The following is a 24,682-nucleotide window of genomic DNA, read 5'->3' as shown; positions in this document are numbered from 1 at the left end:
TTTAAAACTGCAAAATTCTCTCTGCTGCATGGCAACCTGTGTAGAATTGCAGTAAATTTGCGTTAAAATTCCAACAATTTCTCTAAACTCCATGGAGAAATGTGTAGAATTGCAGAAAAATTGGCTTAACATTTTTTACATCTCTCTACACCGCCAAGATGGGGGCATCTGAAATTTTGCCGGACCGACAGCTCCAATTGCCACACCCCTGCCATGACCACCACCTAAGCCCCTTTTTGATCCAGAGAAAACCCTGACTCAACAGTGATGTTCTCAAAATCATCGGCTTATTTGTAGTTCAAGATGAGTTAGTTGACAACGTCATGAAAATGATGGCGCGTGCTTCATAGGGGCAGAAGGCAGTATGTTATGATTCTAAATGGCCAGATAGCTAGCGACAATGACAAGAAACTGCCACGTGGTGAATTGTAAGTGGCTTGTTTGATCTCGTTTTGATCTTGTTCTTGCTACCGTTTCTTGTTTTGATTGCGTCAGTTTTGTTGCTAACCTACCAACCGTGAGGTTCTCAATAACATAGGCCTATTTGTAGTTTCGATGAAAGTTGTTTAGCTTTGTTTTCATCTGATTTTATTTTCAGATAACATTTTAGAGAATTATTAATATCCTCTACCTTCTAAATTAGCCTCCCCAGGCTTCGTGGGAGAGCGTGGTTTCTCCCATGGCCTAGCTAGGGACCCAGTCCAGACCATCTGGCTGTTAGTCAGATTTATTCGAAATCATTTAAAATACTTAATCTGTGCTTGATTGAGCTTGCCTGGCTTAATTAACGGCTCATTAAAAATCCAGTAGGGAGTTGGAGGCGATTGGCCACTCCCCTTTGCGATATTACGGAAGATTTGAATAAAGTTCAGCGTTCCCCTTCTTCCTCACCCATGCTTGCATCGCTCAATGGTTCCCCAACCACTCTGCTTCTCTTGTTTTCCTTCCATTGAAAGTGAATGGCTTCCGATGTTTCGCTGCACGATGGCAGTTCCTAGTATAAAACAGGTGGTAAAACTCAGTGTTCTGGCTTGGAATTTATTTAACCTGGAAAAGATCTGTTTGTGTTGTCTTGCCAACTACTATGGTCATTATATTTGAATATATATCTTTTTTTTTAAATTGTGGAGTTAGATCAGCTTTTATATTGCAGGTTGTGGCTTCTATCAATGTAATTATCTGCATCATTTCCAATGCCCCATATATATATATATATATATATATATATATATATATAAAAATATATATATATATATATATAAATCTATATATATAAATCTATATATATATATAAAAATCTATATATATAAATCTATATATATATATAAAAATCTATATATATATATATATATATATATATATATATATATATATATATATATATATATATATATATAAAAATATATATATATATATATAAATCTATATATATGGGGCATTGGAAATGATGCAGATAATTACATTGATAGAAGCCACAACCTGCAATATAAAAACTGATCTAACTCCACAATTTATATATATATATATATATATACACACCTTACCTTACCTTGAAAGTAGCCTAATCTATGGGCTAGAGAGACTCAGCCATATTGCTAGAAGGCTAGTGATGACTAGGCCTACAGCTATATAGAGTATTATCTTTTTTTTTCTTTCTTTATTATTTTCCCCTAACCCTACCACCCCTCCCCTAATTGGAGTAAACTAATGGACAACAGCACTTAGGCTATGGTCATTGTTGGCAAGACTGCACAAACAGATTTGGGACTAGGCTAGAATTGATTTGGACTTGGGGGATAATTCTATTGACACAGATTAAGATCTCTTTATAAAACGTGTTGTTTCGATGCCTGAATGCTGATTGGTTGATAGTTATAGCGCCACAATCCCCGCATTCCACGTGGATATGCCTGTTAACAGTTCCATTAGATTTATCAATGTGTATTCAATGTCCCACAGCCCAGCCAGCCATTCATAAAAGTCTTCCTTTTTTTCACTCTGTCAATTAGGTTCGTATTGTGGTGTAACTACAATGTCGTTGATCCAGCCTCAGAGTTTAAAGGCTGTGATAAAAGAAAACAAACTGTTTTAAAGTCACCATTGGCCTCATGGTGAAATCCCTGAGCGGTTTCCTTCCTCTCCGGCAACTGAGTTAAGAAGGACGCCTGTATCTTTGTAGTGACTGGGTGTATTGATACACCATCCAAAATGTAATTAATAACTTCACCATGCTCAAAGGGATTCGTTGTCTGCTTTTAAAACATTTTTTTACCCATCTACCAATAGGTGCCCTTCTTTGCGATGCATCGGGAAAACCTCCTTGATCTTTGTGGTTGAATCTGCGTTTGAAATTCACTGCTTCACTGAGGGACTTTACAATTATCTGTATGTGTGGGGTACAGAGATGAGGTAGTCATTCAAAAATCATGTTAAAGTCCATGCAACTTATTATGGTACTTATTGTCACAGAATAAGTCGTGCGGGACAGAGAAGGACCAAGGCGCAGCGGAAGTGTGGATACTCATATTTTAATGTTCAACAGGAGTAGAGCATCCACTGAAAAAACAAAACAATGGACGGTACTCACAATGTGACGGTGTGGCAGGCTAAACCAAACAAAGCAGTGCTCACAACAATTCCCCACAACCCCAAAGACAAACACACACACCTATATAGGACTTCCAATCAAAGGCAACTATACACACCTGCCTTCAATTGGAAGTCCCAATCATCCACCCAACATATACAAACACAAACCTGCCACGTCCTGACCCCAAAACTAAAACACTAGCTCCATCTGCTGGTCAGGACGTGACAGTACCCCCCCTTCAAGGTGCAGTCCCCGGAATGCACCTAAAAAGAAAAACACAAGAAAATCCCCAATACCCCAACAAAAACCAACAAACAATAACCCCTAAACCATAAGGGAGGGAAGGGAGGGTGGCTGCCGTCACCGACGGCACTGTGCTACACCCTCCCTCCCCAACCCACCTATCCTGGAGGTGGCTCCGGTTCTGGCCGTTCCAGGCAGTCGGGCCACTTTGGCAGTTCGGGGCAGTCGGGGCAGTCTGGCAGCTCGGGACAGTCTGGCAACTCGGGACAGTCTGGGCAGTCTGGCAACTCGGGACAGTCTGGCCACTCGGGACAGTCTGGCCACTCGGGACAGTCTGGCCACTCGGGACAGTCTGGGCAGTCTGGCCACTCGGGACAGTCTGGCCAGTCTGGCCACTCGGGACAGTCTGGGCAGTCTGGCCACTCGGGACAGTCTGGGCAGTCTGGCCACTCGGGACAGTCTGGGCAGTCTGGCCACTCGGGACAGTCTGGCCACTCGGGGCAGTCTGGGCAGTCTGGCCACTCGGGACAGTCTGGGCAGTCTGGCCACTCGGGACAGTCTGGGCAGTCTGGCCACTCGGGACAGTCTGGCCACTCGGGGCAGTCTGGGCAGTCTGGCCACTCGGGGCAGTCTGGGCAGTCTGGCCACTCGGGGCAGTCTGGGCAGTCTGGCCACTCGGGGCAGTCTGGGCAGTCTGGCCACTCGGGGCAGTCTGGGCAGTCTGGCCACTCGGGGCAGTCTGGGCAGTCTGGCCACTCGGGACAGTCTGGGCAGTCTGGCCACTCGGGACAGTCTGGGCAGTCTGGCCACTCGGGACAGTCTGGGCAGTCTGGCCACTCGGGACAGTCTGGGCAGTCTGGCCACTCGGGACAGTCTGGCCACTCGGGACATTCTGGGCAATCTGGCCACTCCGGCAGTTCAGGGCAGTCTGGCCACTCCGGCAGTTCAGGGCAGTCTGGCCACTCCGGCAGTTCAGGGCAGTCTGGCCACTCCGGCAGTTCAGGGCAGTCTGGCCACTCCGGCAGTTCAGGGCAGTCTGGCCACTCCGGCAGTTCAGGGTAGTCTGGCCACTCCGGCAGTTCAGGGCAGTCTGGCCACTCCGGCAGTTCAGGGCAGTCTGGCCACTCCGGCAGTTCAGGGCACTCTGGCCACTCCGGCAGTTCAGCGCAGTCTGGCCACTCCGGCAGTTCAGCGCAGTCTGACCTCTCTGGCGACTGTTGACTGGCGGGCAGCTCTGACGACTGTTGACTGGCGGGCAGCTCTGACGACTGTTGACTGGCGGGCAGCTCTGACGACTGTTGACTGGCGGGCAGCTCTGACGACTGTTGACTGGCGGGCAGCTTTTTTGGCGGGCAGCTGTTTTGTAAAAGCAATAAGACCGTGGAAGCTGGGGGTTATGGTGAGCACGGCCTCCTAAGGGTTTTCCCAGCCCTTTGGCTTCACCTCGGGCCTAAGAACAGCCCCTCAGTCGGCTGTTATCACACAATAATCCCCGGGTTCTCATTCCTTACTGCTTAATTATTCGTCAATTGTACACACGGTCGAACTTAAATGTACCTTCCGCTTTATCCCTGCCCCTAAGATTGACAGGAATAACAGTTACAGGGTGGAGAGGTTTCTGTCCCTGTGTTGTGTTCACCTCTTTGGAGATTTATTTTGGGGAGAAGTCAGTGATGTTGGCCAACTTCAAAAATTCTCTCCTTTTTACTGTTAGTGTTTGAGGAGATATACAGAACGTAATGAATTTCCTTCTTTAATTATTTACAATGCTACTTTTGAGGGGGGGGGTTTTTCTTCCCAACATCGTTTAATATGCAGGAAAGCCGAACAGTTTTTTTTTTTAAAGATGACCTCATTTTGGAGTTGGAAATAATGTTGCATTGCCCTTATACGGTCAAAAAATAGATTTTAATTTCATTTTCTGCTGGGCCAATACCCTTGTCTTTTATCCCTCTGCCTCTCTTCTTCATTTTTCATTCTTCTCCCCTGAGTCCTGTGAAATATAGGTCTAGTTCCATCCAGAGTTTTTTTAAAATTGTATTCTTAATGATTTATTTGACCTTTATTTGACCCCACCTCTTTAAGGAATACCTAGGATAGGATACCTAGGATACCTAGGATAAATGTAAATGTATTTGACCTTTTCTTTATGTTATCAGGTAGGACCTATGTTATTCTGAACACCGACACACTCTATAATAACAACCTGAATCATAGTGTTGTCATTTCCAGACTATAGAAATACATTCTATAGAACGGACATTCTATGGTTTATATTTCTATGATTCAGAGACTCACTCCCAGGCCTGAAGGAACCACGTTTTAGTGCCACGTGTTAATAACATAGTACAGGGTGACAGGAGAAAAGGGGGATTGAGACGAGACTTTTATCACGAGCCATTGAAACACCATATAACTGAAACGGTGAATCTCAGTGGGTCTATTCAGAATTGAATTGTTGTCAACCACATTTTTTGTTGTTGTTGTTGCTCTACATTGTAATAGACCCTAACACTGATAAACAAGTCATTTTATAAAGGTTGTTTCAGGACATGTCTTCCAGACTTTGCTAGTTTCTCCAGATCTGTCTCCCCTGATCCACAAAACACCTCATGTCTTAGTGTTACTAAGGCCTGTGGTTTTTTTTTTTTCCTTTGGCTTCTGTCATGGATATACTGTGGACCCCAGGAAGACTAGCTGCTGAATCAGTAACAGCTACTTGGGATTCTTATAAATTAAACTAAACATAATTTTATATATAAATCAGATGATTGTTTATTTAAAATGTCAATGTGTTTGTATATCTGTCCCTCCTCAAATAAAACCATACAGAAATGTGGCGTGAATGACTGAATGACTTGGTACTAAAACCTCCTCTGTTTCTGTCTGTCAGACATTTTAACCTGAGGATGAAGAGAGACACCGGTCTATTTGCTGAGGACCTGAAGGTGGACATGGGAGGCCAGGAGGTGATCTATGACACCTCTCACATTTACACAGGACAAATATATGGTGAGACTGGAGGACGCTTCACCTCATATGTCTGTTTCTGTGTTCCTTCTATGTGTTATATATCTAACCCTGGACTATATGTTACATTAATGTTCCTTCTATGTGTTATATATCTAACCCTGGACTATATGTTACATTAATGTTCCTTCTATGTGTTTTATATCTAACCCTGGCCTGTATGTTACATTAATGTTCCTTCTATGTGTTATATATCTAACCCTGGACTATATGTTACATTAATGTTCCTTCTATGTGTTATATATCTAACCCTGGACTATATGTTACATTAATGTTCCTTCTATGTGTTATATATCTAACCCTGGACTATATGTTACATTAATGTTCCTTCTATGTGTTATATATCTAACCCTGGACTATATGTTACATTAATGTTCCTTCTATGTGTTATATATCTAACCCTGGACTATATGTTACATTAATGTTCCTTCTATGTGTTTTATATCTAACCATGGCCTGTATGTTACATTAATGTTCCTTCTATGTGTTATATATCTAACCCTGGACTATATGTTACATTAATGTTCCTTCTATGTGTTTTATATCTAACCCTGGCCTGTATGCTACATTAATGTTCCTTCTATGTGTTTTATATCTAACCCTGGCCTGTAGGCTACATTAATGTTCCTTCTATGTGTTATATATCTAACCCTGGACTATATGTTACATGAATGTTCCTTCTATGTGTTATATATCTAACCCTGGACTGTATGTTACATTAATGTTCCTTCTATGTGTTTTATATCTAACCCTGGCCTGTATGTTACATTAATGTTCCTTCAATGTGTTATATATCTAACCCTGGACTATATGTTACATTAATGTTCCTTCTATGTGTTATATATCTAACCCTGGCCTGTATGCTACATTAATGTTCCTTCTATGTGTTATATATCTAACCCTGGACTGTATGTTACATTAATGTTCCTTCTATGTGTTATATATCTAACCCTGGCCTGTATGTTACATTAATGTTCCTTCTATGTGTTATATATCTAACCCTGGCCTGTATGTTACATTAATGTTCCTTCTATGTGTTATATATCTAACCCTGGACTATATGTTACATTAATGTTCCTTCTATGTTTGGCTTCCAAGATGGCGTAGCAGTTCAGACGTCCTGTCGTGTCCCGTGTATATATATATATATTTACATATTTTTTTTCTTCACTTATCTTTTTACATTTTTTTATTCTAAATACTCAACCTCAAAGCACTCTCCTGCAACCCGCCTCATCAATTAAAAAAAAAAAAGAAAGTATTATTTACCTCATCTGAATTCCACGACAGAAGCTAGCCAGAGGTTAGCTATTTTCACAGGCTAACGTTGAAGTTCAGCTAGCTACGGTTAGCTGTCCTCAGCTATCCATTAGCTCGAAAAGCTATCGCCAGTTTTTGTACAGCGCGACTCAGACCAGAGCATATCGGACCTATTCTCTCTCCTTTCCTCGATTTCTACCGCAGGCTCTGGACATTTACACCTGGATCTTGCAGCTAACTAGCTGCTACCTGAGTGACTATTGGCAACGTCGGTCTCGGAATTAACACACACAATTACGGAGCTAGCTAGCTAGCCAGCTGAAGAATTCCGTCAGCCACTCGTGGGCTACTCCTGAGCTAGCCAGCTGAAGTGTCTCCTGGGCTACAACTCACCTATCCTGACCCGTTTTACTGCCGATGCGGAGCCCCATTGGGTCTTCACGACTGGATCACCGACGTTATCTGCCCGAGGGAGTTGTTCCAACTGGCCCCTCCGTCGCGACGTAACCTGATCGCCCATCTGCGGCCAGCTAATCGTTAGCTGTCTTTTCGGCTGTGATCTGAATAGGTCTGTCGGACACTTTTCTTGGGCCACTATAACTAACTATTTTGCCAACTTGGACAGGTCCCCCCTTCCACACGGAACCCCACTAACCCACAGACGGAAACGCACGAGGCGGCTAAAAACAGACCTCCCTCCCATCTTCCACCAGCTTGCTACCTATGGCCCAGCTAGCTGTCTGAATCTCACTGGACCCTCTGATCACTCGGCTAAGCATGCCTCTCCTTAATGTCAATATGCCTTGTCCATTGCTGTTCTGGTTAGTGTTTATTGGCTTATTTCACTGTAGAGCCTCTAGCCCTGCTCATTATACCTTATCCAACCTCTCAGTTCCTCCACCCACACATGCTATGACATCTTCTGGTTTCAATGATATTTCTAGAGACAATATCTCTCTCATAATCACTAAATGCCTAGGTTTACCTCCTCTGTACTCACATCCCACCATACCTTTGTCTGTACATTATACCTTGAAGCTATTTTATCGCCCCCAGATACCTGCTCCTTTTTCTCTCTATTCTGGACGTCACAGACGACCAATTCTTATAGCTTTTAGCCGTACCCTCATACTTATCCTTCTCTGCTCCGCTGGGGATGTAGAGGTGAATCCAGGCCCTTCAATGCCTGGCTCCACACCTACTCCCCAGGCGCTCTCTTTTGATGACTTCTGTAACCGTAATAGCCTTGGTTTCATGCATGTTAACATTAGAAGCCTCCTCCCTAAGTTTGTTTTATTCACTGCTTTAGCACACTCTGCCAACCCGGATGTCCTGGCTGTGTCTGAATCTTGGCTTAGGAAGTCCACCAAAAACTGTGAAATCTTCATCCCTAACTACAACGTTTTCAGACAAGATAGAACGACCAAAGGGGGCGGTGTTGCAATCTACTGCAGAGATAGCTTGCAGAGTTCTGTCCTGCTATCCAGGTCTGTACCCAAACAATTTGAACTTCTACTTTTAAAAATCCACCTCTCCAAAAACAAGTCTCTCACCGTTGCCGCCTGCTATAGACCCCCCTCGGCCCCTAGCTGTGCTCTGGACACCATATGTGAACTGATTGCCCCCCATCTATCTTCAGAGCTTGTGCTACTAGGCGACCTAAACTGGGACATGCTTAACACCCCAGCCATTCTGCAATCCAAGCTTGATGCCCTCAATCTCACACAAATTATTAATGAACCCACCAGGTACAACCCCAAAGCCGCAAACACTGGCACCCTCATAGATATCATCCTAACCAATGTGCCCTCTAATTACACCTCTGCTGTTTTCAACCAAGATCTCAGCGATCACTGCCTCATTGCCTGCACCCGTAATGGGTCAGCGGTCAAACGACCTCCACTCATCACTGTCAAACGCTCCCTGAAACATTTCAACGAGCAAGCCTTTCTAATCGACCTGGCCCTGGTATCCTGGAAGGATATTGACCTCATCCCGTCAGTAGAGGATGCCTGGTTATTTTTTAAAAATGCCTTCCTCTCCATCTTAAATAAGCATGCCCCTTTCAAGAAATTTAGAACCAGGAACAGATATAGCCCTTGGTTCTCCCCAGACCTGACTGCCCTTAACCAACACAAAAATATCCTGTGGCGTTCTGCATTAGCATCGAACTGCCCCCGCGATATGCAACTTTTTAGGGAAGTTAGAAACCAATACACACAGGCAGTTAGAAACGCCAAGGCTAGCTTTTTCAAACAGAAATTTGCTTCGTGCAACTCCAGCTCTAAAAAGTTCTGGGACATTGTAAAGTCCATGGAGAATAAGAACACCTCCTCCCAACTGCCCACTGCACTGAGGATAGGAAACTCTGTCACCACCGATAAGCCCACTATAATTGAGAATTTCAATAAGCATTTTTCTACGGCTGGCCATGCTTTCCACCTAACTACCCCTACTGCATTCAACAGCACTGCACCCCCCACAGCTACTCGCCCAAGCCTCCCCCATTTCTCCTTCTCCCAAATCCATTCAGCTGATGTTCTGAAAGAGCTGCAAAATCTGGACCCCTACAAATCAGCTGGGCTTGACAATCTGGACCCTTTCTTTCTAAAATTATCTGCCGAAATTATTGCAACCCCTATTACTAGCCTGTTCAACCTCTCTTTCGTGTCGTCTGAGATTCCCATAGATTGGAAAGCAGCTGCTGTCATCCCCCTCTTCAAAGGAGGTGACACTCTTGACCCAAGTTGCTACAGACCTATATCCATCCTACCCTGCCTTTCTAAGGTCTTCGAAAGCCAAGTCAACAAACAGATTACCGACTATTTTGAATCCCACCGCACCCTCTCCGCTATGCAATCTGGTTTCAGAGCTGGTCATGGGTGCACCTCAGCCACGCTCAAGGTCCTAAACGACATCGTAACCGCCATCGATAAGAAACATTACTGTGCTGCCGTATTCATTGACCTGGCCAAAGCTTTTGACTCTGTTAATCACCACATCCTCATCGGCAGACTTAGTAGCCTTGGTTTCTCAAACGATTGCGTCGCCTGGTTCACCAACTACTTCTCTGACAGAGTTCAGTGTGTCAAATCGGAGGGCCTACTGTCTGGACCTCTGGCAGTCTCTATGGGGGTACCACAGGGTTCAATTCTTGGGCCAACTCTTTTCTCTGTATACATAAATGATGTCGCTCTTGCTGCTGGTGAATCTCTGATCCACCTCTACGCAGACGACACCATTCTGTATACTTCTGGCCCTTCTTTGGACACTGTGTTAACAACCCTCCAGACGAGCTTCAATGCCATTCAACTCTCCTTCCGTGGTCTCCAACTGCTCCTAAACACAAGTAAAACTAAATGTATGCTCTTCAACCGATCGCTGCCTGCACCTGCCCGCCCATCCAGCATCACTTCTCTGGACGGTTCTAACTTAGAATTTGTGGACAACTACAAATACCTAGGTGTCTGGTTAGACTGTAAACTCTCCTTCCAGACTCACATCAATCATCTCCAATCCAAAGTGAAATCTAGAATTGGCTTCCTATTTCGCAACAAAGCATCCTTCACTCATGCTGCCAAACATACCCTCGTAAAACTGACCATCCTACCAATCCTCGACTTCGGCGATGTCATTTACAAAATAGCCTCCAATACCCTACTCAACAAGCTGGATGCAGTCTATCACAGTGCCTTCCGTTTTGTCACCAAAGCCCCATATACAACCCACCACTGCGACCTGTATGCTCTCGTTGGCTGGCCTTCACTTCATCATCGTCGCCAAACACATTGGCTCCAGGTCATCTACAAGACCCTGCTAGGTAAAGTCCCCCCTTATCTCCGCTCACTGGTCACCATAGCAGCACCCACCTGTAGCACGCGCTCCAGCAGGTATATCTCTCTGGTCACCCCTAAAGCCAACTCCTCCTTTGGTCGTCTCTCCTTCCAGTTCTCAGCTGCCAATGATTGGAACGAACTACAAAAATCTCTAAAACTGGAAACACTTATCTCCCTCACTAGCTTTAAGCACCAGCTGTCAGAGCAGCTCACAGATCTCTGCACCTGTACATAGCCCATCTTTAATTGAGCCCAAACTACTACCTTTTCCCCTACTGTATTTATTTATTTTATTTATTTTGCTCCTTTGCACCATATTATTTATATTTATATTTTAACTTTAACTTTCTTCAAACTACAAATCTACCATTCCAGTGTTTTTTTTTTTTTCTTGCCATACTTTATTTACTTTGCCACCATGGCATTTTTTTGCTTTTACCTCCATTATCTCACATCATTTGCTCACATTGTATATAGTCTTATTTTTTTCTACTGCATCATTGATTGTATGTTGTTTTACTCCATGTGTAACTCTGTGTTTTTGTATGTTGTCGAACTGCTTTGCTTTATCTTGGCCAGGTCGCAATTGTAAATGAGAACTTGTTCTCAACTTGCCTACCTGGTTAAATAAAGGTGAAATAAATAAATAAATAAAAATGTGTTATATATCTAACCCTGGACTATATGTTACATTAATGTTCCTTCTATGTGTTATATATCTAACCCTGGACTATATGTTACATTAATGTTCCTTCTATGTGTTATATATCTAACCCTGGCCTGTAGGCTACATTAATGTTCCTTCTATGTGTTATATATCTAACCCTGGCCTGTATGCTACATTAATGTTCCTTCTATGTGTTTTATATCTAACCCTGGACTATATGTTACATTAATGTTCCTTCTATGTGTTATATATCTAACCCAGGACTATATGTTACATTAATGTTCCTTCTATGTGTTATATATCTAACCCTGGACTATATGTTACATTAATGTTCCTTCTATGTGTTATATATCTAACCCTGGCCTGTATGCTACATTAATGTTCCTTCTATGTGTTTTATATCTAACCCTGGACTATATGTTACATTAATGTTCCTTCTATGTGTTATATATCTAACCCAGGACTATATGTTACATTAATGTTCCTTCTATGTGTTATATATCTAACCCTGGACTATATGTTACATTAATGTTCCTTCTATGTGTTATATATCTAACCCTGGACTATATGTTACATTAATGTTCCTTCTATGTGTTATATATCTAACCCTGGACTATATGTTACATTAATGTTCCTTCTATGTGTTATATATCTAACCCTGGACTATATGTTACATTAATGTTCCTTCTATGTGTTATATATCTAACCCTGGACTATATGTTACATTAATGTTCCTTCTATGTGTTATATATCTAACCCTGGACTATATGTTACATTAATGTTCCTTCTATGTGTTATATATCTAACCCTGGACTATATGTTACATTAATGTTCCTTCTATGTGTTATATATCTAACCCTGGCCTGTATGCTACATTAATGTTCCTTCTATGTGTTATATATCTAACCCTGGCCTGTATTCTACATTAATGGACAGGTCCAGGTAGTCTCTCTCTCAGTCTGTTTCTTCTGTTAGGGGTCTATTGTATACTGGCCTCCACTCCAGCTGTTCCAGGGGTTTTTCAGATGAAGCTTGATTCTGGATTTAGAATAGGGTGTTGAGGTCTGGTATCACAAGACTAAATGACTTAATGCCCCTGCTTTCTCAATCTCCAGGTGAAAAGGGCACACTGAGCCATGGTTCGGTGGTGGACGGCAAGTTCGAGGGCTTCATCCGAACGTACCAGGGGACGTTCTACGTAGAGCCAGCGGAGAGATACCTGAAGGACAGGGACGTTCCCTTCCACTCCGTTATCTACCACGAGGACGACATCAGTGAGTACTGTGGTCGTGTGTGTGTGTGTGTGTGTGTGTGTGGGGGGGGCAAAGACGTACCCTAACACTCTTTACACCCAATCCTCTACTGCTTCTGTCCCCATACAAAAACACAGGCTTTGGTGTACCTTTTTGTCATATTTTAATTGTGTGAGTGCATGCTTGTTCTTGTTCCATCTGGAGGGTAGAGACAGGCTCAGTGCTGGCCCCTAGGGAGAGGAGACACTCATTAGCTGAGTGACTGGGTGTATTAAAAAAAAGCCCTCTCAATCTGATTGGCCTTCAGGCCTGTCAATCAACCGCTGATGCCGACCAATCAACTCCAACTCAGCTGTTCCACTGTTCATACAGGACCTTATTCCTTTGTTCCATGGGCTATCAAAACGCAGCGGGCGGAGACGAGGTGGGGTCCTGGTGAAGCCCCTCCGTTCTATTGGCAAATGTCCAGTCACTGGAGAATAAGACGGATGAGCTTTGTTCCAGAGTCTCCGATCAGAGAGACTTGAAAAGCTACAATGTTATATGTCTTACTGAAATGAGGCTGAATCAGACGGTGAAAAGGACAGTGAGGTTTTTTTTTTCCCTTCGTAAATAACAACTGGTGTGCTGTTTCCAGTGTGAAGGAAATCTGGATCTTTTACTCACCTGCTCTACCATCTGTAATAACCTCGGCGGCTGCAGTCTGATCCTGTTGCTGTGGACGTCAAACGTTCTGGCTTGAGATGTACTGTAACCTAATGGAACACTGGTCACTTTAATAACATTTACATGCTGTTTTACCCACTTCATATGTATATACTGAAAACTATTATTGTACATAACACTATTGTATCCATGTATTCAACAGACCTGTTTACTTTTCCCACGTTTTTTTTTTGTACGTTACAGCCTTATTCTAAAATGGATTAAATAAATATTTTTCCTCCTCAATTACACACAATACCCCATAATGACATCACAATACCCCATAATGACATCACAATACCCCATAATGACATCACAATACCCCATAATGACATCACAATACTCCATAATGACATCACAATACCCCATAATGACGTCACAATACCCCATAATGACAAAACAAAAACAGTTTTTCAAAAAAATTTGCACATTTTATAAAGCGTAAACCGATACAGTTGAAGTCGGAAGTTTACATACACTTAGGTTGGAGTCATTAAACTTTGTTTTTCAACCACTCCACACATTTCTTGTTAACAAACTATAGTTTTGGCAAGTCGGTTAGGATATCTACTTTGCGCATGACGCAAGTAATCTTTCCAACAATTGTTTACAGACAGATTATTTCCCTTATAATTCACTGTATCACAATTCCAGTGGGTCAGAAGTTTACATACACTAAGTTGACTGTGCCTTTAAACAGCTTTGAAAATTCTAGAAAAGGATATCACGGCTTTAGAAGCTTCTGATAGGCTAATTTACATAATTTGAGTCAATTGGAGGTGTACCTGTGGATGTATTTCAAGGCCTACCTTCAAACTCAGTGCCTCTTTGCTTGACATCATGGGAAAATCTAAATAAATCTGCCAATTGTAGACCTCCACAAGTCTGGTTCATCCTTGGGAGCAATTTCCAAACGCCTGAAGGTACCTCGTTCATCTGTACAAACAATAGTACACAAGTATAAACACCATGGGACCAAGCAGCCGTCATACTGCTCAGGAAGGAGACGCGTTCTGTCTCCTAGAGATGAACGTACTTTGGTGCAAAAAGTGCAAATCAATTCCAGAACAATAATTGTGAAGATGCTGGAGGAAACAGGTACAAAAGTATCTATATCCACAGTAAAACAAGTCGTATATCGACATAACCTGAAAGGCTGCTCATCAAGGAAGAAGCCACTGCTCCCAAACAGCCATAAAAAAGCCAGACTACGGTTTGCAACTGCACATGGGGACAAAGATTGTACTTTTTGGAGAAATGTCCTCTGATCTGATGAAACAAAAATGGAACTGTTTGGCTGTTCTATGTTTTGAGGAAAAAGGGGAAGGCTTACAACCCGAAGAACACCATCCCAACCGTGAAGCACGGAGGTGGCAGCATCATGTTGTGGGGTGCTTTGCTGCAGGTGGGACTGCTGCACTTCACAAAATAGATGGCATCATGAGGATGGAAAATTATGTGGATATATTGAAGCAACATCTCAAGACATCAGTCAGGAAGTTAAAGCTTGGTCGCAAATGGGTCTTCCAAATGGACAATGACCCCAAACATACTTCCAAAGTTGTGGTAAAATGGCTTAAGGACAACAAAGTAAAGGTATTGGAGTGGCCATCACAAAGCCCTGACCTCAATCCTATAGACAATTTGTGGGCAGAACTGAAAAAGCGTGTGCAAGCAAGGAGGCCTACAAACCTGACTCAGTTACACCAGCTCTGTCAGGAGCTGTGGGAAGCTTGTGCAAGGCTACCCAAAACGTTTGACCCAAGTTAAACAATTTAAAGGCAATGCTACCAAATACTAATTGAGTGTATGTAAACTTCTGACCTACTGGGAATGTGATGAAAGAAAGAAATGCTGAAATAAATAATTCTCTCTACTATTATTCTGACATTTCACATTCTTAAAATAAAGTGGTGATCCTAACTGACCTAAAACAGGGAATTTTTACTAGGATTAAATGTCAAGAATTGTGAAAAACGGAGTTTAAATGTATTTGGCTGAGGTGTATGTAAACCTCCGACTTCAATTGTACCTTATTTACATAAGTATTCAGACCCTTTGCTATCAGACTCTAAATTGAGCTCAGGTACATCCTGTTTCCATTGATCATCCTTGAGATGTTTCTACAACTTGATTAGAGTCCACCTGTGGTAAATTCAATTGATTGGACAAGATTTGGAAAGGCACACACCAGTTCCTCTGTGGAGATGGGAGAATCTTCCAGAAGGATAACCATCTCTGCAGCATTCCACCAATCAGGTCATTATGGTAGAGTGGCCAGACAGAAGCCACTCCTCAGTAAAATGCACATGACAGCCCGCTTGGAGTTTTTCAAAAGGCACATAAAGACTCTCAGACCATGAGAAGCAAGATTCTCTAGTCTGATGAAACCAAGATTAAACTCTGGCCTGAATGCCAAGCGTCACGTCTGGAGGAAACCTGGCACCATCCCTACGGCAAAGCATGGTGGTGGCAGCATCATGCTGTGGGTATGTTTTTCAATGGCAGGGACTGGGAGACCAGTCAGGATCAAGGGAAAGATGAACGGCTCAAAGTACAGTGAGATCCTTGTTGAAAACCTGCTCCAGAGTGCTCAGGACCTCAGACTTGGGCGAGGTTCACCTTCCAATAGGACAACGACCCTAAACACACAGCCAAAACAACACAGGACTGAATGTCCTTGAGTGGCCCAGCCAGAGCCCGGACTTGAACCCAATCGAACATCTCTGGAGAGACCTGAAAATAGCTGTGCAGCAACGCTCCCCATCAAACCTGACAGAGCTTCAGAGGATCTGCAGGGAATAATGGGAGAAACTCCCCAAATACAGGTGTGCCAAGCTTGGTGTGTCAACAAAGGTGTGTCAACAAAGTCCTGAGTAAAGAGTCTGATTACTAATGTAAATGTGATATTTCAGCTTTTTATTGTAATACATTTGCAGACATAAAAAAAAATAATGTTTTGCTTTGTCATTATGGGATATTGTGTGTAGATTGATGAGGAAAAAATGGGCCTTTGAAAACATTTGGTAAAATGCATAATATCTGATAAAAAAAATGTAAAGACAATTTTAATAACTTTTAGAATTAAAATGTTTTATTTTTTTTATTTTACCTTTATTTAACTTGGCAAGTCAGTTAAGAACAAATTCTTATTTACAATGCCGTCCTACAATAAGGCTGTAACGTAACAAAATGTGGGAAAAGTACATGGCTCTGAATACTTTCTGTACTATATATTGGGCTCCCGAGTGGCGCAGCCGTGTAAGGCACTGATTCTCAGTGCGTCACTACAGTCCCTGGTTCGAATCCAGGCTGAATCATATCCGGCCGTGATTGGGAGTCCCATAGGGCGGCGCACAATTGGCCCAGCGTCGTCTGGGTTTGGCCGGGTTAGGCAGTCATTGTAAATAAGAATTTGTTCTTAACCTACTAACCTTAACCTACTAAGAATTTGTTCTTAACCTACTATATATATATATTCTACCCACATAATGTCTATATATTCCATAGCATATAAAATACCAGTCAAAAATGTGGACACACCTACTCGTTGACGTTTTTTTTTTTTTTTACTATTTTCTACATTGTAGAATAATAGTGAAGACATCAAACCTATGAAATAACACACAGAATCATGTAGTAACCAAAAAAAGTGTAAAAAATATATTTTACATTTGAGATTCTTCAAAGTAGCCACCCTTTTCCTTGATGACAGCTTTGCAAACTCTTGGTATTCTCTCAACCAGCTTCATGAGGAATGCTTTTCCAACTGTCTTGAAGGAGTGCCCACAAGGGCGAGCATCTCCTTCCAGAGAGACATCAGGGATTGTAACATACTCGGTTTCACGGAATCATGGCTCTCTCCGGATATACTGTCCCCATCCATACAGCCAGCTGGGTTCTCAGTACATCACGCAGACAGGAGTAAAGAACTCTCTGGGAATAAGAAAGGCGGGGGTGTATGTTTCATGATTAACTACTCGTGGTGTGATTGTGATGATGTACAGGAACTCAAGTCCTTTTGTTCACCCAACCTAGAATACCTGAACAATCAAATGCCGACCGTATTACCTCCCATTATCTTAGGTTATAGTCACAGCCGTGTATATTCCCCCTTCAAGCCTATACCACGACGGCCCTCAAGGAACTACACTGGACTTCATGCAAGCTGGAAACCACATATCTTGTGGCCGCATTTATTGTAGGGATTTTAAAAAGCAAATTTTGAGGAAAACTCTACCTAAGTTCTACCAACACATTGACTGTAGTACTCGCTCTGGAAAAACACTGGACCACTGCCCTCTCGAGATGCCTACAAGGCCCTCCCCTGACCTCCCTTCGGCAAATCAAATCACAACTCCATTTTGCTCCTCCCTTCCTATAGGTGCAGGTGTAGACAAAGAGGCAGATGATCATGCTGACGGTGACCACACCTCCCCAGGGCTCGAGTTCACTTCTCACGCTTCCTCCTCCGTGGCCGACTAGTAAGACATTTAAACGTATTAACCCTCGCAAGGCTGCCGGTCCAGACGGCATCCCTAGCCACCACCTCAGGGCATGCGCAGACCAGCTGGCTGGATTGTTTACGGACATATTCAGTCTGCTGTCCCCACTTGCTTCAAGATGTCCACCATCGTTCTTTTACCCAAGAAAGCAACATTTATTTAACCTTTATTTAACTAGGCAAGTCAGTTAAGAACAAATTATTATTTACAATGACGGCCTAGGAACAGTGCCTTGTCCAGCGGCAGAACGACAGATTTGTACCTTGTCAGCTCAGGGATTCAATCTAGCAACCTTTCGGTTACTGGACCAACGCTCTAACCACTAGGCTACCTGCCGCCCCACTAAAGGTAACTGAACTAAATGACTATCGCCCCGTAGCTCTCACTTCTGTCTTCATGAAGTGTTTCAAGAGGCTAGTTAAAGATCATAAGACAAGAGGAATACCTATCTAAGAATGCTGTTCATTGACTATAGCTCAACATTCAACACAATAGTACCCTCCAAACTCATCATTAAGCTCAGGGCCCTGGGTCTGAAACCCGCTCTGTTCAACTGGGTCCTGGACTTCCTGACGGCCCGCCCACAGGTGGTGAAGGTAGGAAACATCACCTCCACTTTGCTGATCCTCAACACTGGGGCCCCACAAGGGTGTGTTATCAGCCCCCTCCTGTACTCCCTGTTCACCCATGACTCCCGACGCCATGCACGCCTCCAACACAATCATCAAGATTTCAGACGACGCAACAGTAGTAGGCCTGATTTACCAACAATGACGAGACAGCCTACAGGGAGGAGGTGAGGGCCCTGGGAGAGTGTTGCCAGAAAAATAACCTCTCACTCAACGTCAACAAAACAAAGGAGCTGATCGAAACAGCAGGGAGAACGCCCCTATCCACATCGACGGGACCGCAGTGAAGAAGGTGGAAAGCTTCAAGTTCCTCGGCGTACATCACTGACGATCTGAAATGGGCCACCCACACACAGTGTGGTGAAGAAGGCGCAACAGCGCCTCTTCAACCTCAGGAAGCTGAAGAAATGTGTTTTGGCCCCTAAAATCCTTACAAGCTTTTACAGATGCACAATTGAGACCATCCTGTCGGGCTGTATCACTGCCTGGTACGGCAACTGCACCGTCCTCAACCGCAAGGCTCTCCAGAGGGTGGTGCGGTTTGCGGTTTTCCCAACGCATCACCGGGGGCAACCTACCTGCCCTCCATGACACCTACAGCACCGGATATCACAGGAATGCCAAAAAGATCATCAAGGACATCAATCACCCGGACCGAGAGACAGCTTCTATCTCAAGGCCATCAGACTGTTAAGTAGCCATCACTGCCCGGCTACCACCCTGTTATGCAACCCTGCACCTTAGAGGCTGCTGCTCTATATACATAGACTTGGCATCACTGGCCACTTTCATAATGGAACACTAGTTACTTTAATAATGTTTCCATACAGCTTTACTCATCTCATATGTATATACTGTATTCTATTCTACTGTATTTTAGTCAATGCCACTCCAACGTTGCTCGATCTAATATTTATATATTTCTTAATTAAATCAAATCAAATCAAATTTATTTATATAGCCCTTCGTACATCAGCTGAAATCTCAAAGTGCTGTACAGAAACCCAGCCTAAAACCCCAAACAGCAAGCAATGCATGTGAAAGAAGCACGGTGGCTGGGAAAAACTCCCTAGGAAAAACTCCTGAGAAAGGCCAAAAACCTAGGAAGAAACCTAGAGAGGAACCAGGCTATGAGGGGTGGCCAGTCCTCTTCTGGCTGTGCCGGGTGGATATTATAACAGAACATGGTCAAGATGTTAAAATGTTCGTAAATGACCAGCATGGTCAAATAATAATAATCATAGTAATTGTCGAGGGTGCAACAAGCACGTCCGGTGAACAGGTCAGGGTTCCGTAGCCGCAGGCAGAACAGTTGAAACTGGAGCAGCAGCATGGCCAGGTGGACTGGGGACAGCAAGGAGTCATCATGCCAGGTAGTCCTGAGGCATGGTCCTAGGGCTCAGGTCCTCCGAGAGAAAGAAAGAAAGAGAGAAGAGAGAATTAGAGAGAGCATATTTACATTCACACAGGACACCGGATAAGACAAGAGAATACTCCAGATGTAACAGACTGACCCTAGCCCCCCGACACATAAACTACTGCAGCATAAATACTGGAGGCTGAGACAGGAGGGATCAGAAGACACTGTGGCCCCATCCGATGATACCCCCGGACAGGGCCAAACAGGCAGGATATAACCCCACCCACTTTGCCAAAGCACAGCCCCCACACCACTAGAGGGATATCTACAACCACCAACTTACCGTCCGAAGACAAGGCCGAGTATAGCCCACAAAGATCTCCGCCACGGCACAACCCAAGGGGGGGGCGCCAACCCAGACAGGAAGACCACGTCAGTGGCTCAACCTACTCAAGTGACGCACCCCTCCCATGGACGGCATGGAAGAACACCAGTAAGTCAGTGACTCAGCCCCTGTAAAAGGGTTAGAGGCAGAGAATCCCAGTGGGAAGAGGGGAACCGACAAGGCAGAGACAGCAAGGGCGGTTCGTTGCTCCAGCCTTTCCGTTCACCTTCACACTCCTGGGCCAGACTATACTTAATCATAGGACCTACTGAAGAGATAAGTCTTCAGTAAAGACTTAAAGGTTGAGACTGAGTCTGCGTCTCTCACATGGGTAGGCAGACCATTCCATAAAAATGGAGCTCTATAGGAGAAAGCCCTACCTCCAGCCGTTTGCTTAGAAATTCTAGGGACAATTAGGAGGCCTGCGTCTTGTGACCGTAGCGTACGTGTAGGTATGTACGGCAGGACCAAATCGGAAAGATAGGTAGGAGCAAGCCCATGTAATGCTTTGTAGGTTAGCAGTAAAACCTTGAAATCAGCCCTTGCCTTAACAGGAAGCCAGTGTAGGGAGGCTAGCACTGGAGTAATATGATCAAATTTTTTGGTTCTAGTCAGGATTCTAGCAGCCGTATTTAGCACTAACTGAAGTTTGTTTAGTGCTTTATCCGGGTAGCCGGAAAGTAGAGCATTGCAGTAGTCGAGCCTAGAAGTAACAAAAGCATGGATTAATTTTTCTGCGTCATTTTTGGACAGAAAGTTTCTGATTTTTGCAATGTTACGTAGATGGAAAAAAGCTGTCCTTGAAGCAGTCTTGATATGTTCTTCAAAAGAGAGATCAGGGTCCAGAGTAACGCCGAGGTCCTTCACAGTTTTATTTGAGACGACTGTACAACCATCCAGATTAATTGTCAGATTCAACAGAAGATCTCTTTGTTTCTTGGGACCTAGGACAAGCATCTCTGTTTTGTCCGAGTTTAAAAGTAGAAAATGTGCAGCCATCCACTTCCTTATGTCTGAAACACAGGCTTCTAGCGAGGGCAATTTTGGGGCTTCACCATGTTTCATTGAAATGTACAGCTGTGTGTCGTCCGCATAGCAGTGAAATTTAACATTATGTTTTCGAATGACATCCCCAAGAGGTAAAATATATAGTGAAAACAATAGTGGTCCTAGAACGGAACCTTGAGGAACACCGAAATTTACAATTGATTTGTCAGAGGACGAACCATTCACAGAGACAAACTGATATCTTTCCGACAGATAAGATCTAAAATTACATTATTTTAATTTTAGATTTGTGTGTATTGTTGTGAATTGTTAGATACTACTGCACTGTTGGAGCGAGGAACACAAGCATTTCGCTACACCATCTGCTAAATATGTGTATGTGACCAATACAATTTGATTTGATTTGACATATGCTGAGCACTTGTTGGCTGCTTTTCCTTCACTCTGTGGTCCAACTCATCCCAAACCATCTCAATTGGGTTGAGGTCGAGTGATTGTGGAGGCCAGGTTATCTGATGCAGCATTCCATGACTCTCCTTCTTGGTCAAATAGCCCTTACACAGCCTGGAGGTGTGTTGGGTCATTGTCCTGTTGAAAAACAAATGATAGTCCCACTAAGCGCAAACCAGATGGGATGGCGTATCGCTGCAGAATGCTGTGGTAGCCATGCTGGTTAAGTGTGCCTTGAATTCTAAATAAATAACTGACAGTGTCATCAGCAAAGCACCATCACACCTCCTCCTCCATGCTTCACGGTGGGAACCACACATGCGGAGATCATCCGTTCACCTACTCTGCGTCTCACAAAGACACAGCGGTTGGAACCAAAAATCTCAAATTTGGGCTCATCAGACCAAAGCCAATTCCTCCTTTGGCCGTCTCTCCTTCCAGTTCTCAGCTGCCAATGACTGGAACGAACTACAAAAATCTCTGAAACTGGAAACACTTATCTCCCTCACTAGCTTTAAGCACCAGCTATCAGAGCAGCTCACAGATCACTGCACCTGTATATAGCCCATCTGTAAACAGCCTAAACAACTACCTCTTCCCCTACTGTATTTATTTATTTATTTTGCTCCTTTGCACCCCATTATTTCTATTTCTACTTTGCACTTTCTTCCACTACAAATCTACCATTCCAGTGTTTTACTTGCTACATTGTATTTACTTTGCCACCATGGCCTTTTTTGCCTTTACCTCCCTTATCTCACCTCATTTGCTCACATTGTATATAGACTTATTTTTCTACTGTATTATTGACTGTATGTTTGTTTTACTCCATGTGTAACTCTGTGTTGTTGTATGTGTCAAACTGCTTTGCTTTATCTTGGCCAGGTCGCAATTGTAAATGAGAACTTGTTCTCAACTTGCCTACCCGGTTAAATAAAGATGAAATAAATAAATTAAATTACATTTCCTCCAGTCTAATGTCCATTGCTCGTGTTTCTTGGCCCAAGAAAGTCTCTTCTTATTATTGGTGTCCTTTAGTAGTGGTTTCTTTGCAGCAATTTGACCATGAAGGCCTGATTCACTCAGTCTCCTCTGAAGAGTTAATGTTGAGATGTGTCTGTTACTTGAACTCTGTGAAGAATTTATTTAGACTGCAATTTCTGAGGCTGGTAACTAATGAGTTTATCCTCTGCATCAGAGGTAACTCTGGGTCTTCCTTTCCTGTGGCGGTCCTCATGAGAGCCAGTTTCATCAAAGCGCTTGATGGGTTTTTTGCGACTGCACTTGAAGAAACTTTTGAAGTGCTTGAAATTTTCCAGATTTACTGACCTTCTTCATGTCATAAAGTAATGATGAACTGTCGTTTGTCTTTGCTTATTTGAGCTGTTCTTGCCATAATATGGACTTGATCTTTTACCAAATAGAGCTATCTTCTGTTATACCCACCCCTTACTTTGTCACGACACAACAAGGTGTAGAGTGAGTGAGATTTATATGAGCTTTTAGTGGAAAATGTTATCTAAACAATTCATGTCCATCTCTCTCCCCTAGACTACCCCCATAAGTATGGTCCGGAGGGGGGCTGTGCCGACCACTCAGTGTTTGAGAGGATGAAGAAATACCAAGCCTCTGCCGTAGAGAAGCCAGACAAGGTGATTTAACACACTTTGTTTTTTAGGGTTGAACAATTTTCGTAATTTTCCCCCCCAAAAATCCCTATGTTTTCCAGAAAATCCCAGTTGGAAGATTCCCTAAATCGGGAAGGGAAATCTGGTATTATTCAACCAGGATTTCTGGAAAACCTGTGAGTTTTGGAAAAGTTATTGGAATTGTTTAACCCTACACATTACACGATAGTGATTCTCAAGGTAAGGAGCAGTAAGCATGGAACTGGAAGGGAAACAAATGCAGTACTCATAGCTTTGTTTCCTCTATTGAACAATGTGATGATACTCCATGTAAGTATTTTTTTAATTGGAGTGGATACTAACATACTGCATATTGCATCAACTTCGTGCCTCAACATCTCATCTGAGCTTCAGCCCAAAACGGGTTTATAACATCTATAATACTATACTAAGATAGTGGATTTATTATCCCCATGGAGAAATATTGGTACAATACAGTCTACAATAGCAATATTTAATCCTTTACATCTCTCTCCTCATCCTCCTCCTCTTCATCATCCTCCTCCTCTTCCTAGGAGCTCCATTCTGAGGAGGCGTCCAGTGACCCGGTGTTGTTGAGGAAGAGGAGGATGGCTCAGATAGAGAAGAACACCTGTCAGCTCTTCATCCAGACTGACCACCTCTTCTTCAAGTACTACAAGACCAGGGAAGCTGTTATCGCACAGGTGTACTGGATGACACACACACACACACACACACACACACACACACACACACACACACACACACACACACACACACACACACACACACACTAGTCCTCAAGAACACCAAGTGGATTATGGGAAAACATGTCATCATTGCTTTCAAACGTTGCAGTTTTTTTCTATTCCGTAATAATGATGTGAATACTGATGTATGTTGTCTCTCTGTTTCAGATTTCTAGTCACGTCAAGGCTATAGATGCCATCTACCAGGGAACAGACTTCATGGGCATCCGCAACATCAGCTTTATGGTCAAGAGGATACGGGTGAGTCCCTCCCTGCCTAGTTGTTTGACTTTGTATAAATCAAATTAAATTATATTTCTAAAACCCTTTTTCACAAAAAAACTGTTGTCACAAAGTACATTC

General features: G+C 43.3%; 1 protein-coding gene across 2 annotated transcripts in view; it reads left to right on the top strand.

The window, feature by feature from the left end:
- The window catches only part of LOC115197708 (disintegrin and metalloproteinase domain-containing protein 10-like), a 47,842-nt gene that overhangs the window by 4,811 nt on the left and 18,349 nt on the right, over window positions 1-24,682 (top strand). For both annotated transcript variants that reach the window (XM_029759483.1, XM_029759482.1), the window contains exons 3-7: window positions 5,727-5,845; window positions 12,742-12,900; window positions 23,473-23,573; window positions 24,125-24,274; window positions 24,488-24,580. In XM_029759483.1, the coding sequence (XP_029615343.1) occupies window positions 5,743-5,845; window positions 12,742-12,900; window positions 23,473-23,573; window positions 24,125-24,274; window positions 24,488-24,580 (606 nt within the window). In that variant the 5' untranslated portion in view covers window positions 5,727-5,742. The remainder of the gene's footprint in view (window positions 1-5,726; window positions 5,846-12,741; window positions 12,901-23,472; window positions 23,574-24,124; window positions 24,275-24,487; window positions 24,581-24,682) is intronic.

The sequence above is a fragment of the Salmo trutta genome, chromosome 7, assembly GCF_901001165.1.
Source record: "Salmo trutta chromosome 7, fSalTru1.1, whole genome shotgun sequence".
Taxonomy (NCBI): domain Eukaryota; kingdom Metazoa; phylum Chordata; class Actinopteri; order Salmoniformes; family Salmonidae; genus Salmo; species Salmo trutta.
The sequence above is the reverse complement of the archived record's forward strand: the minus strand, read 5'-3'. Positions and strand labels throughout refer to the sequence as shown.